At 44.0% G+C, this 14249-nt stretch overlaps 1 protein-coding gene and 1 non-coding gene across 2 annotated transcripts; one reads left to right on the top strand and one right to left on the bottom strand.

The window, feature by feature from the left end:
- The first annotated feature begins 221 nt into the window (after positions 1-221).
- On the top strand, positions 222-293 carry TRNAN-GUU. The gene has a single exon. It is a non-coding gene; the product is annotated as a tRNA-Asn (tRNA).
- Positions 294-7680: 7387 nt separating this feature from the next.
- Positions 7681-10866, bottom strand: LOC111784179 (cytochrome c oxidase subunit 3). Its single transcript, XM_023664962.1, has 3 exons — positions 9238-10866; positions 8917-8995; positions 7681-8611 (listed from the first exon to the last, which is right to left on the bottom strand). The coding sequence occupies exons 1-3, from the start codon at positions 9708-9710 to the stop codon at positions 7829-7831; spliced, it is 1335 nt and encodes a 444-aa protein (XP_023520730.1). The 5' UTR covers positions 9711-10866; the 3' UTR covers positions 7681-7828.
- Positions 10867-14249: the final 3383 nt, after the last annotated feature.

Here is a 14249-nt window from a genome sequence, read left to right as displayed (position 1 = left end):
AGAGTGAGTCTACTTAGCGAACTGGCAGGACGCATCGATTGATCCATATGAATCTCGAGAGTGGATGGTTGACCGCCGCCCCCTTGTCCTGGAGGCTCTCCGGCCGGGGAGGGGCTTGCTATCGTAACCTTTTCTCCCGGTGTATGTGAAAAAGAGTGACTCATTTTGTTCGGTCAGAAGTTGGTCCAAAGAACGAGAGTGGGCTTCCTTAAGTCCGTTGTTCCTCAGTAGCTCAGTGGTAGAGCGGTCGGCTGTTAACTGACTGGTCGTGGGTTCAAATCCTACTTGGGGAGAATGACGAGTTCTTGCTTTTCTGACCTAGCAACCCCTGTCCTTCTCCGTCGTTTCTAAACGGGAAGAATCGTGGGACATCAAAAGTGGCAAGTTGTTGGTTTTGATTCCTCACTCTCGTATAGAAAAACTGGGTTCGTTCAATTCTTAGGGAGAAGAAAGAAGGATCCACTGGGAATGAATGGGAAGACTGAATTAGTATCTGACTGCCGCCGAAAGGAATTTGTCTCCACTAGCGTCATTCGAAGAACGAAAAAACAGGGTGACGATTTAGTTAGGTAGTCTCGATGGATGTAGTGCAATGGCTAAAGCTCTGCCAGCTTCTTGTAGACTGAACTCTCTTTCTTCTCTTTAGTTTAGGCTCCGAGTTGTTTTTGGGTGTGGGATGGTCTAAATTAGCTTCTAACTAGTGGCAACGAAGTTCTTGGTAATTAAGAAGGGGGAAGGAAGATCTCCACTCATTTCATTCATTCAGTGCCTGCGGTGAGGCGCGACCCAGAACAAAGAAAGGGGGAAAGCTTGCTTGCTGTAGCCCTCCCCTCTTTTTGTAGACTAGGCTTGGTAAGCGTAAGCTATTTAAGTAGGCTCTCGAGAAGGGTAGACTCGCTGCTTCGCTCAGCGGAAGAGCCTGACTTTCTCAACTCTTAGTCAAGCGGGAGCGCCCAACCTATGGGCTTTGAAAGGATAGGGGAAGGGAATAAAAGAAGAAGAAAGAGGGTCACTCCTTTTAGGAACATGGCTTGTTTGTTCATTCACTTGCTCATTAACTCGCAGCTTAGCCAGAAGCGACGAAGGGGGAAGTGTAGAAGCTTTGCCCCTTGCTTTACAGAGATTGTTATGAACTGACTAAATGACTGGATTCTCCCGGAACGCTAGCTAAGCTAATAAATAGTAATTAGTCCCTTCAATCAAATCAAAAAGCTTATTGATTGATTCAGGGCGCGGTCTTCCTTCTTCGAACTCATTGAGGGGGGCCTCGGCCCGGGAAGGGGAGAGTGGCCGAGCGGTCAAAAGCGACAGACTGTAAATCTGTTGAAGTTTTTCTACGTAGGTTCGAATCCTGCCTCTCCCACTTGTTTGTTGTAGACTGAAGAGAAGAGAAAAGAGGCATTCGTCATCGTAGCCCAGGGAGCTTCGCTCTTTCTTTCTTTTTTTCCGTGGCGTGAAGTGAAATTGTATCGTATTTCAGTTTATAGAGGTTGGCGAATTACTACGATCTATAGATTCCCATCGATAGACAATCCCAACCAGAATAGAAGCGAGTGGCTTCCGGTTTTGCTTGTAGTCGTTGTCTTTTATGTAGTGGTCGGCCTTCCCTTCCTACACGCGCCCGCCAGAATGCCTCCTTGGTTCTGCACGAAGCCAAGCCAATACATACGATAGGCGAAGTCAAGACCCCCATTTCATAGCGCCTGGGGAACGCAAGTTTGATCGAGGATTGGAGGGAGAGTATATAGAGGTGGAATCGGGATGGATTTATGAGTCTTTGTGCGAGCCGTATGCGGTGAGAGTCGCACGTACGGTAACGAGGGGGGTTCGCGTCTATACGTGTAGTGTGGTGTTTGGGCCTACCCACCCTATTTGTTCCATGATCTATGGGTCTACTGGAGCTACCCACTTCGATCAATTAGCCAAGATTTTGACCGGATACGAAATCACTGGTGCTCGATCTAGTGGTATTTTTATGGGGATTCTATCTATCGCTGTAGGATTCCTATTCAAGATCACTGCAGTTCCTTTTCGGGCGGCTGTAGGACGGACGGCCGCCTATAGGTGGTAGGGTAGGGTGGGTGGTACCGCTCAGATTGTGGCCAATCTTCCTAACCGCGCGCGGGCCGGGCTTAGAGCACGTGAAACTCATCACTACCTCGTAAGGGCGTTGAGACCATAGCATGTTACACGAAAGCGCCGCTTTCTCTGTAGTCTTGTCACACAGCAGCCCGCCTAGAAGAGCCACTCGCTCTGTAGTGTTGTCACATAAGATAAGCACTAGCCCGCCTGATGGCCGGGCGAATCTAAGTTCTCTTCCGGTCAACTGTCCACCCAGTCAAGTGCAAAAAACACAGTAGAATCACGCAAGGCACCCAGCTGGTGTGCTTCCTGCCCGCGAGGAAAGAAAGAAGAGCGACAGGGTTGAGTTCAGATTTGACTGTTTGCAGCATGGGAGCAGATTACCCAAAAAATCCCTGGGAACAATGAAAAAAAAGATATCTCGGTAACGAAAACTATGGGGGGCTGTATTGGCGAGATCCAACGGTGAACAGCTGCCCAAAAGAAAAACCGCCTGGAAGTCCGAGGACCTTTAGTACCCTACCCCCAAAACACCTTCGCGCCAAGCAAGACCGCCCTTGTCCCTTTCCTTTCTCCATTCCGCCTCCCCTTCTTTATGAGCTTTGTTCCAATCGAGTATAAGGCAAAGCAAAGCAAAAGTCGTTCGTATACCTCTTTTTTGACCTACTTGACGAAAGGGAACAAAGTCTCGTTTCCGGGTTTATGGATTGGATTCAGTCAGCTAAACTCATTCCTTTTTATTATGTTGTGACGGGTTACCGGCGAATGCTTCCAAAGGCGACCCTCTCGAGTTTCCGGCAGTTTACGTCATTGAAGTAGTCTTTCTTTCGTCATCCTACCAAACTAAAGAAGTCACTATCAAGCAGCGAGCCCTTATTAGTTTAGTAATAGTAAAGTCAAGCTAAAAAAAAACGAGAGATTAACCTGCGGTGCGCTACGCCCGGCAACTCATCAAGCAATTTCTTTGCGCTTTCATTTCAGTGATGAGGTCCCAAAGAAAGAGGGAAGTAGGGCTCCTATTGACTAAAGGTGGATTCTTCGCTTTCCTTGAGAATGAAAGTAGCTATTCAGCCCCTACTACTGACTTTGTTTGATTCAAAAGGCGAACAGCCAGCCAGCCCCCCCAACTAGTCGTATGAGGTGGGGTGCTTGTGGTAAGCTGCTTTCTTTGGATATGAGGAATTACTAAAAAAAAGAAAAGGCAAAGTCCGGTATTTGACGAAGATCTTTCGATCAATAGATAGGATTTAGTGTTCGATATAGGGGATAGGATCCATCTGCTCTTTCTTTCTCAATTTGAGATATAGAGATATAACGATGATATCAAAAGAAATAGGGAGATGATAAAGAATACATATCTATCTATTATTCCTCTGAGTTTTTCAGTGCAAGACAGGAAACCTCCTTTTGTCATCCCTGCTGCTTTCCAGATTTTGTATTGAACGCATGGCGTAGCTAGGACCTGAAAATCATCTTTGAGCCTACCTATGTTCACACCCCTCTTTGTTTGAATCAGGCTAGTAAAGAATGCCCGCCAAGTTCAGATAAGGAAATGCTTCCCCCAACCATGAAAGGAAAGGCTCGACGAAGGGAGGGGAAGGAAAACGCTTTCGGAGATCGAGATTGGATTTCTTTTTCATCAAAAACGAAGACGAGGATGGCCTACGGTGCGTCTTATCTGAAGGGAACAGGCTTTTTCGAAAGCGGTGGTATGATTGCCGGGCCCTCTCCTCGTTCTGCCCGCTGGCCTATTAGGTAGGATAGCAGTCTTCGGGCTTTGCCTGCCCTTTCTCATACTCATCAAGAATTCCGGCTTGGCCCGGGAAAGCGCTGGCAACAAAAGGAAGGGGTCCATGTAGCTGCTGCGCCCGCCCCCTTCTTAGTCAATGGGTCAGCAGGTTCGGCATCCACGTCAGAAAAGAGAGAATCCACTTCAGATAACCACGGCCTCTGTCTGCTAGGCTGCGTGTGGAATAGCCGAGAGCGGACCTTTTTGGATATATAATCCAAGTCGAGAGTGGAGTTACGGAAACAGCCGTCTGATGGAAAACAACTTTCACGTTCGGTTCAGAGAGCACTTTTTTCGTTGATCATTCCTCGTTCCCTTTCGTGTTCATTCCACAGCGGCGAATTCTCAACTTGTGGGGCCCTATCTATTCCATCTCTCAAGCCCCGAAGAAAACCCCCCTCCCCTTCGGACTCCATATCTCTTTTGACTCTATATATGTGGGCACCTGATATCTATGAGGGTTCCCCCACGCCGGTTACAGCATTCCTTTCTATTGCGCCTAAAATCTCTATTTTTGCTAATATTTCACGTCTTTCTATTTATGGTTCCTATGGAGCTACATTGCAACAAATCTTCTTTTTCTGCAGCATTGCTTCTATGATCTTAGGAGCACTGGCCGCCATGGCCCAAACGAAAGTCAAAAGACCTCTAGCTCATAGTTCAATTGGACATGTAGGTTATATTCGTACTGGTTTCTCATGTGGAACCATAGAAGGAATTCAATCACTACTAATTGGTATCTTTATTTATGTATTCATGACGATAGATGCATTCACTATAGTTTTAGCATTACGGCAAACCCGTGTAAAATATCTAGCGGATTTGGGCGCTCTAGCCAAAACGAATCCTATTTCGGCTATTACCTTCTCCATTACTATGTTCTCATACGCAGGAATACCCCCGTTAGCCGGTTTTTGTAGCAAATTCTATTTGTTTTTCGCCGCTTTGGGTTGTGGGGCTTACTTCCTAGCCCCAGTGGGAGTAGTGACTAGCGTTATAGGTCGTTGGGCGGCCGGAAGGTTGCCACGAGTAAGTCAGTCTGTTGGGGAGACGGAAGGCAGTTCTCCATGCATCGGACACGTAGCTTACCGAATCAGTTGCGACACGGATGGGAATGCATGCTCCGAAAGATAGGGTCGAGTCTGATACATCAAACGTCTACTCCCTTGTACGAGTCCACAATCACTACACGAGATGAACCTTGGTTTGGTGAATTGAAGTTGGCCTTAGGTGTAATAGAATATGACTCCCAGTTATTGCGCGCGATCGTATACTGAGGTGCTCCCCAGCGGTTGTTGGAACGATGTGAGCCAGGCCTCGATTCAGATAGATTTAGGGCCAAATACGAAATAGATAGGGGGTTACTAATTCCCCATCTCATTGGGGGCAGAAAACGAATCGACATCTCGATGTGAGACAGCCTTTTCCATTTGAGTTGGGAAAGAACGGCGAAGTCCATCCGAACCGTCCAATGAAGAATAAGAGGAGAACAAACAAAGTGCCATCGCGCGCGAAGTGCGGAACGGACACAAATCAAAAAAAGAAGTGGGGAGACGAGCTCATTCCCTTCGCTTCCTGGGCCACAAAGCAGTGCAGTCTTTCCTGGCCAAATCAAGGATTTGGGGCTTCACGCTACTTAATCAATCCATTTTTTGAGTTAGATCTATGAATAGAAAGATGGATGAATCTATCGAGATTCGATTTCATTCAACGGTTGATTCAAAGAACAGCGCTTAGCCCCCCCGCTCATGAAACGGCTCTGCTGCAATGGATGGCAGAGGGTCCGTAGTACCCAAAGCACTGGAGTCATCCTGTAGCCGGGAAGGGGCCTAGAAGTGCTGACTACTACACCACACTACACTTGGCTCTACACATTTACAAAGCTAACCACTGTCCAGTCCCTGGCAGAGCTCAAGAAGTGGGTTTCAATCCTTATTCCTTATCCCCTCGCCCAGGCTAACAACGGGGCCTTACGGGGAGAGTGGAGCCTCAAGAAGCACTGTTGAGAGGAAGATGCTTGGCCCCTCTTCATTCTCTACACAGGGTTACAAACCTTTCTTCAACCAACATAGGTGACAACGAGCGAGGCAGAGATGGAAGAGATCGAACAATAGAGGGGGATGGAGAAAGTGGACAAAACAGACTTGCATTTCCCAGTCAAAAAGATGAGTTCCTTTTTCGTCTTGCATTTCTCATCAAACAAATATGGAAAAATCATCATATTGANTTTCTTCAACCAACATAGGTGACAACGAGCGAGGCAGAGATGGAAGAGATCGAACAATAGAGGGGGATGGAGAAAGTGGACAAAACAGACTTGCATTTCCCAGTCGAAAAGATGAGTTCCTTTTTCGTCTCGCATTTCTCATCAAACAAATACGGAAAAATCATCATATTGAAAACGTTACTAACCCACCAAGCCCTTCCTTCGTAGAGCCGTGTATTGTAAGTGATCCGAACCTGCCCGGAGCGAGCCTCCCATAGAGGCAAGTGAAGTTGGTGAGCCGTATGATGGGCAACTATCTCGTGCGGTTCGGAGAGGACTCAGCTCTTAGTTAGTACCCCCTTGGTTTCGGGGTGGACCCTTTCACTCTATTTTATTATATACGCTTAGCGAAAATCATGTTTTTTGATACACCTAGGACATGGATTCTATATGAACCAATGGATCGTGACAAGTCGTTACTACTAGCAATGATTTCCTCTTTCATTACTTTATCCTTTCCATATCCCTCTCCCTTGTTCTCAGTTACTCATCAAATGGCACTCAGTTCATATCTTTAAGTTCGATCATTGACAAGGTTCAAAGAAAGGGTGGGACATTGAGAAAGAATCGATTCCAAACCACAATGCTAGCAGATGGCGGGCCTCCGCTTTTAATGAAACCTGCCAGTTATTTATTTGATTGATGATTATTAACTCAAATCAAAAAGACAAAAAGGTCTTTGTTCAAAAAGAAAAAGAGGTGGGTGGCATTATGACTGGGGTGTCAGTTAGAAAGGTTCTTACAATGTTCGTTCAAATAAAGTCAGCATTATTCTGTTTTTTGACTTAAGGAGGGCTTGATAAGAAGGGCTTGGGACCTATGAACGAAACAAAACAAAAAAGATGAAAGAATGGAAAATGAACGGGAGGCGTCGGAGGAAGGACTGACGAACTACTTACTTGTCTTTGGTTAACTACTTTACTTACTTGGGGTTCTTTCTCGTAAGTGGTATACCTACACACACCTTGCATGCACACTCTATCTATCTATATACTAATACGTTGATATCCTTTCGCAAACCTCTCTCTACTAAATCGACATTTTTTTGAGGTCGAACCAAGCCCGGATCCAGCTGAAGGAATGGAATACTCTAAGATGCTTCATAGCTTCACCAAGCCCATACCATATTCTTCTCGTAAAGATGAGAGTTCCAAACCTTTATTGAAGAAAAAAGAGCTCTTGCCTGAAACTCAAAAGAGAAGAGAATGTTCCTTCCGCAAGGGCGATATCTTTCATAGCTGCCAAGGATGAGTTCGTTCGATCCATTAGGTTCTTCGATTTATTCGGAAAAGAAATGAGAGACAAGAAAACATCTTTGATTACGATTAAAAGGAACAATCTCAAATAGACTAAGATCCAATTTCGGGTCATTTCTTGGTGAACATGATCTGCCATAATCTCTTCNGAAAAATAAATGAGAGACAAGAAAACATCTTTGATTACGATTAAAAGGAACAATCTCAAATAGACTAAGATCCAATTTCGGGTCATTTCTTGGTGAACATGATCTGCCATAATCTCTTCGATCCCTGAATTTATGTGCCAGAATACAGATAGATTTGGTAGGAAAGTGGAAGAGACTTTTTTGTATATAATAATTAAAGGAAGAAGGAAAGCTGCTGTAATTCTTTGGAATAGCCCGGTTCTCTTTGTCTTCGAGCTTGAATTCCTCAATGCACTGTTTTGTTCTTTCATATACCTCCCCACCAATAGATAGAGACAAATAGGAATAACCGAACCACGTCTACAAAATGCCAGTACCATGCAGCTGCTTCAAAGCCAACGTGATGCTCCTTGGTCAGATGACCAAGATATTGGCGAATACCACATATGATCAAGAAAAGAGTACCTATAATCACATGAAACCCATGAAAGCCAGTTGCTAAGAAAAAGGTAGAACCATAAATACTATCAGAAATAGTAAAGGGTGCTTGATAATATTCCATTCCTTGAAAGCCTGTGAATACTAGAGCCAGTGAAACGGTAGCTACTAAAGCGTAAACAGCTCCTTTTTCCTTCCCCGCGAGTATAGCATGATGAGCCCAAGTTACGGCAGCTCCGGATGAAAGGAGAATCAGGGTATTAAGAAAAGGGATTTCCCGAGGATCTAAAACCCCAATCCCTTTTGGGGGCCAAATACCTCCGATCTCTACTGTGGGTGCCAAAGAAGAATGAGAAGAAGCCCGAAAAAAAGCTAAAAGGAACATCACCTCCGATACGATAAACAGAATAAACCCATATCGAAGTCCTAATTGTACGACTTTGGTATGATGTCCTTCCAACGTGGATTCACGTAGAACATCGCGCCACCATACGAACATGGTATATAGGATAAATATGAGGCCCAAACTGATCAGTGTTGCACCCCCTTGAAATGAGTGCATGTACATCACACCTCCTACGGTGGTTGCCAAAGCTCCGAGTGAACCCGAAATGGGCCATGGGCTTGGATCTACCAAATGAAAAGAATGCCTCTGAGATTCAATCATAAACAACTTTGCCTCGGTTGTATGTAAACCCCCCCTTCACCCCCGCTAAAGTGGTAAAGAAGGGCTGGGGTCTCATTTTCTTTCTATCTGACAGGACAAAAAAAGAGGAAGGGATGGTTCTTTCATTGCATTGATAGAAGTCTAACTAGAAAAAGATCTCTCTATTCCTTTGAGAGGAGAATCTCGTTGGTTTGACCGACGAACTACGTGGGAAGACCTTCCTTCTTTCGTTGATTTTCAGCAAGCATTTTAGTCAAGTCAGAATTCTCTTCAGTTTGGTTTCGGAAAACTTGTTGGTCGCGGATTAGTGCGTTCTGCGCCGCCGGCGGCCTAAAATGAAAGGCGCAGGTTGATCTCTCTGGTTGAGGATGAATTTATTCAACTTTACACGTGGGAAGGGCTTACTCTCCTCGGCTTGGTCTCGCTCCCTTCCCGGACTATTCCTCCCCACTAAAAAGAGCGATTGACTTTCTCGATAACCTTTCTGAACGTCCTTCTTCGCGTGGGGATTTGAAAAGGGGTATATATCTATCTCTTGTAATGCTTTCTACTATATCTGATCGAGAAAGAATCTCTTCCGAACGACCAAGTCATAATGAGATTAAAAAACGATGCTTCCTTGGCCGTGTAGAACATGGATTAGCATTATGTCATTCCTACAAGCGATCCCCCATCCAGGATTGGAAGAAGTGCTATATGAGGACTTCGAGATCAAATAGAATATATTTCTTTCGAGACCTCGTGAGCCACTTATTTCTCCGAAACAAGAGAGAAAAGTGATCTTCTTCCTCCTTTTTCCCAATAAGTCGACGGCGTTACACCATTGGGATACTTCGAATAAACTAGAGTACATATAGGATACACCGGTGCTAAAACCTTTTCTCAAGATATCTTCCAAACTGTTGGGGTCGTTGCTCCGTATCTTGTTCCCCCGGTGTGAAACCAGTTGGTTCCGGAGTTTGAGAATTCTACTGATCCCAAGTACTCCATCTCCATCATTGCATATGGGAATATAGAAAGTAAAGAAGAAAAGGCATGACCAGAAGAATTGTGTGAAATAAGTCAATTTATCCAGTTGAGGCATTCTTGATTGAGAAAAAATGATTATTATTCCCTCCAGCCAGACAGAAAGAGACTCCTTCCTGGACGAGTAGTGAAGAACTATAGAGAGCTGTGGTTGGTTGTTGACCAACGGAAAGCATGGGAGAAAGAAAGATGCACAAACGAAGGAAAGGAAAGAAAAAGGGCGACTTCATAAAAAGCAAGAAAAGCGCCCAGCAAACAGCGAACCTGACTCGAGAGGGCCCGAGATAAACAAACTAAACAAAGAAAGAAGGGCGCGGGAGCCCGCCCAGGTCAAGGGTCTCCCCGATATCCTCAACAAGTGAAAGTAGAAAAACTCAATTCTGACATCACCACAGCCCACTTGGTTTTCTTTCTCGCGGAGCGGCATACCGAAAAAAAAGAAAGAAAAAAAGGAGAAGAGGGAGTCAGGAGTAAGGAAGGAGCGAGACCGATAGGGAGAGGGAGTAAGGAGTCAGAATCCATAGATAGGGAGAGGGAGAGGAAACCTTTTCTGCTTTTTTTATAGCATATCGGTAGTATTATGCCGAAAGACTTTTTAGCAGATTGTAGGGTTATCTCTAATCTGCTCCATCCATTCGTGGAGGGGTTCGGCATCCATCTACGCAGATATTTCCAGATCCTGAGAAAGAATGTTATTGGCTCTTTCCGAATACATATTTCTCATTTCTTCAAAGTGAGGGCCGCACTCGCCCTCTTTCACACTCTGAACGTAGTTGCTGCGTGACTAACGTGTGAATTTACCTGAGAAGTGCCTCAGGGGATGGATGGGGATAGCGGTCAAAATCCTTCTTCATTCAATTCAGGTAATTAGTTGGGGAGAAAATAGACAGCCCACCCTTGTTGCAAACCCTCACTCAGGTCAAATGGAATTAGGAGCGCTCGCTTGTGCTAGCCTTTGGCAGCGCCTCTTGAGCCGCCCCCGGTTGTTGATTGGGGTTTTGATAGGGGTTGCCCCAGGAACTGGCAGGATTCCCGGTCGAAGCCGGAAGCAGGCGACCTCTGGAGCGACTATCTTAGCCGTGGGATCGGCCTCGCCTAACCTAAGGCGGGTGCACGGAAGGGTGAAGGCGAAACTCGAAAGGAATTGACTGATTTTTCTATTTCCTCTTTCATTTGCATTTCCAAATCTCAAGTCAAGGCGTTAGCGCATCCGTTTTCTTNTTCAAAAGGTATTGAAGATAGAAGTTTAATCAGTCAGAGAAGAAAATGAAAGCAAAAGAGGAAGGTAATACTGTCAAAGGTCAAGGAAAGAAAAACTCACACTAGAAAATCAAGAGAAAGAAAAGAGATTCGAGACGACCTACCTATAGCGAGAGGAAAGAAAAGAGACCGTGTAAAGGTTGTTCAGGTTCCGGCATATAGTAGAATTGCTTTACCGCCAGGTGATTGAGAAGGTAAGTTGGATGAATCCCCCGCTCTACCCCAAATTCTTCTTTGTCTGACTGACTCTCATCTGCTTTTGAAGTTCAATCTGTTAATACAGTAACAGTATAAGGGTAGGTAAGGATTAAGTCTTAGGAACCGAGCTGAGCTCAAGCTATCTATTTGACTCTTCTGCCTGTAAATTCTATTTGTTTAAAAAGCCTAGTTACAAAGAAAAGAGAGGTGAACGAGTCGACTATTAATCTTTCCTTAAACCTTCCTTCCTTAACGGAATAAGGTAATGGAATTGGGAAACCAAGAGGTGAATGAGAAAGAGAAGAAAAAGAGAAGTAGCGAAGCCTATCTTACCTTGTCTTTGAATAAAGAGGGAATGAAAGTATAAGGTTACGGTCAGGTTAAATAAAGGGTTCCGGAGCGAAGCTACTCGACCAATAGATATAGACAGAGGATTTAATTGACTCAACAACTGTATTTGTTTGTTCGTTTTGATTTCATATTATCTTCTTCTTCTGTAAAGGTAAATGAGTTTACTGAGTTTACCGTCTTTGAAGGTAAATCCTCTAGCGAGAGGAAAGAATATCAAAACCCCCTACTAGTGAAAGAAGAATCGTTTCTAAAGATAGANTTCTGTAAAGGTAAATGAGTTTACCGAGTTTACAGTCTTTGAAGGTAAATCCTCTAGCGAGAGGAAAGAATATCGAAACCCCCTACTAGTGAAAGAAGAATCGTTTCTAAAGATAGAAAGGAGTAAGCAAACAAAAAAACTGCTACTGATCAGAACTACCTTATTAGTTATTAACCTGACCTTATTACTTCTGACTTTCATTCATGATGATTTGATTACGAGACTGATTCTTCCTTTATGCCGAGAATCCGACAAGGAAGAAAAAGAGAAAGACTAACCAAATGAAAGAGAAAAACCAACCGTTCGAAGTGTGACCAATAGAATAGGAAAGAAAAGAGACCGAGGTTCAGTAGGGAATCAATCAATCCCCCTTTCCCTATTGATTCAAAATGCCAATAAAGAATACCCCAAACAGCTAACATCTNTATCAATCAATCAATCAAAATGCCAATAAAGAATACCCCAAACAGCTAACATCTTGAGACATTGTAGAATAGGCTGGCTAAACTTCTATGGTGAAGGAGAAAGAACCAAACCCCTCTTCTCTTCTCTTTCCTTCCGACAATCCTACTATACTTTTTCATTCAATCTTGACTTCCTTAAATCAACCTGACTTAAAAGAATAAGAAGAAACGGACTAAAGCGAGTAGCGAAGCCACCTTGTTTGTTTACAGTGAGTGAAAGAAAAACAAAGTCTCATCCCTACCAACTAAACTCAATGATAATAATTCTTCTCTTTGACTTCCAGCTGCTTCTCTCCTAATTTATTCTTCTCGTAACCCAAAGGCATAAATGGATAGCTTCCTTCTCGAGTCACCCTTAGATTCTCACTAAGCAAAAGAGGAAGTAGAGTCTTTGGTTGATGTAGGCATTGAATGAATTGAAAGCTCTCCTGTTCCGGATTGTTACTGAATTGACTCTCTCTCCTCCCCTGTAAAGAAAGGTTCTTCAAATAGCTTGACCTTGGGAAAGAGGTTCAGGAAATGAAATTGGGAAACCGAGTTTACGAGGTGAGAGGGAAGTAGTTAAGTGTAATTCATCTCTTTTCTTTTAACGACTCAGACTCTAAAGGATAGATAGTCAAAGGAGTTAACAAGAATGAATAAAGAGGAAAAGCAAAGGAAGAAGACGCAGACAGAGTAAAAGAGAGTTCGGGATCATTCTTGCTTGTTTCTTACATTACAGTCGAGTGAGTGAAAGAAAAGGGTGTCGGTTCAGTCTAATGAATAAGGAAAGTAGGGTTGGTTAACTTATGAATTACCTTGCTTGTGATGAAAGAGTGAAACCTGGTTCCGGTTCCTTTATAGAATAGAAGCTGATAGTTTAGGAGGGTCAGTCTCATTAATGATTCTTCTTCAGTAGCGCAGCGAACATCCTTTCATTTGTTGGAGAGGTATAGGAGTAAACTCTAATGAATCTTGAGTTGCGGAGTTCAGTCTCTTTAGCAAGTAGTGGTTGTATTCAAAGCTGGTGTTAAAGATTCTAACTAAATTGATTTATTAGACTCTTCCTTCATATGAAACCAAAGATACTGGGATCTTGCATTACGAGTAACTGCTCAACCGGGAGTAATTAGTTCCACCCGAGGAAGCAGGGGACACTGTAGCTGCTGATGCTGAATCTTATACTGGTACATGGACAACTAACTGTGTGGACCGATGAGCTTACCTGTCTTGATCCTTACCGACGAAAGGACGATGCTATGGATGTTTGTTCCCGCTGAAAATCAATATATTGCTTACTTATGACGCTGCTTATCCCCTACTAGACCCTTTTGCGGAAGGTTCTGTTACTGACTGACTTCTATTGTGGTTAATTAGATTCCAAGGCTCCGCGTGCNTCTAGCTGCTTATCCCCTACTAGACCCTTTTGCGGAAGGTTCTGTTACTGATTGACTTCTATTGTGGTTAATTAGATTCCAAGGCTCCGCGTGCTCTACGTCTGGAGTATTTGCCGAATCCCTACCCCTACTGCTTATATACACTTTCCAAGGCCCCACGCCTCCCTCATGGTATCCACGGGTTGAAAAAGATAAGTTGAACAAGTATGTATGGTCGCCTTCTCTCTATTGGGATGTACTATATAAACCTAAATTGGGATTTGATCCGCTAAGAATGAATGATGAATTATGCTAGTAAGAGCTGCAGTTTATGAATGTCTACAATGCTACTGCAGATGCGAAGACATGATGAAAAGGGCTATACTTGCTCGAGACGAGAATTGGGAGTTCCTATACTAATGCATAAATACTTAACTGGGGGATTCACCGCAAATCCTAGAAAGAAAAGAGCTACTCAAAGAGAATATGTATGCTTTACAGAATGAAAGAAGGTAAAAGAAAGACAAAGAGAATGAATCTTGAGTTGAGCCTTTCCCGAGTTCAAGAGCTACTTCATCTATTTACCTGATGTTTGAGCGAAGCCACCTTGTTTACTGTCTTTCAAGGTGATTGAGCCAAGCTGCGAGACCGACAGGGAAGGGAGTTCAATTCAATCTCATTCTTCTTTCATCTTTCCTTCCTTAAGTCAA

The sequence above is a fragment of the Cucurbita pepo genome, unplaced genomic scaffold, assembly GCF_002806865.2.
Source record: "Cucurbita pepo subsp. pepo cultivar mu-cu-16 unplaced genomic scaffold, ASM280686v2 Cp4.1_scaffold000167, whole genome shotgun sequence".
In the NCBI taxonomy this organism is placed as follows: Eukaryota; Viridiplantae; Streptophyta; class Magnoliopsida; order Cucurbitales; family Cucurbitaceae; genus Cucurbita; species Cucurbita pepo.
This window is presented reverse-complemented; position numbering and strand designations above follow the sequence as displayed.

Coding starts and splice junctions, on each gene's coding strand:
- LOC111784179 (XM_023664962.1), bottom strand. CDS start 9,710: ATGCCTCAACTGGATAAATTGACTTATTTCACACAATTCTTCTGGTCA. Junction 8,996..9,237: donor CTACACGGCCAAGGAAGCAT/CGTTTTTTAATC, acceptor TGAATAAATTCA/TCCTCAACCAGAGAGATCAA. Junction 8,612..8,916: donor CACTAATCCGCGACCAACAA/GTTTTCCGAAAC, acceptor ATTGAATCTCAG/AGGCATTCTTTTCATTTGGT.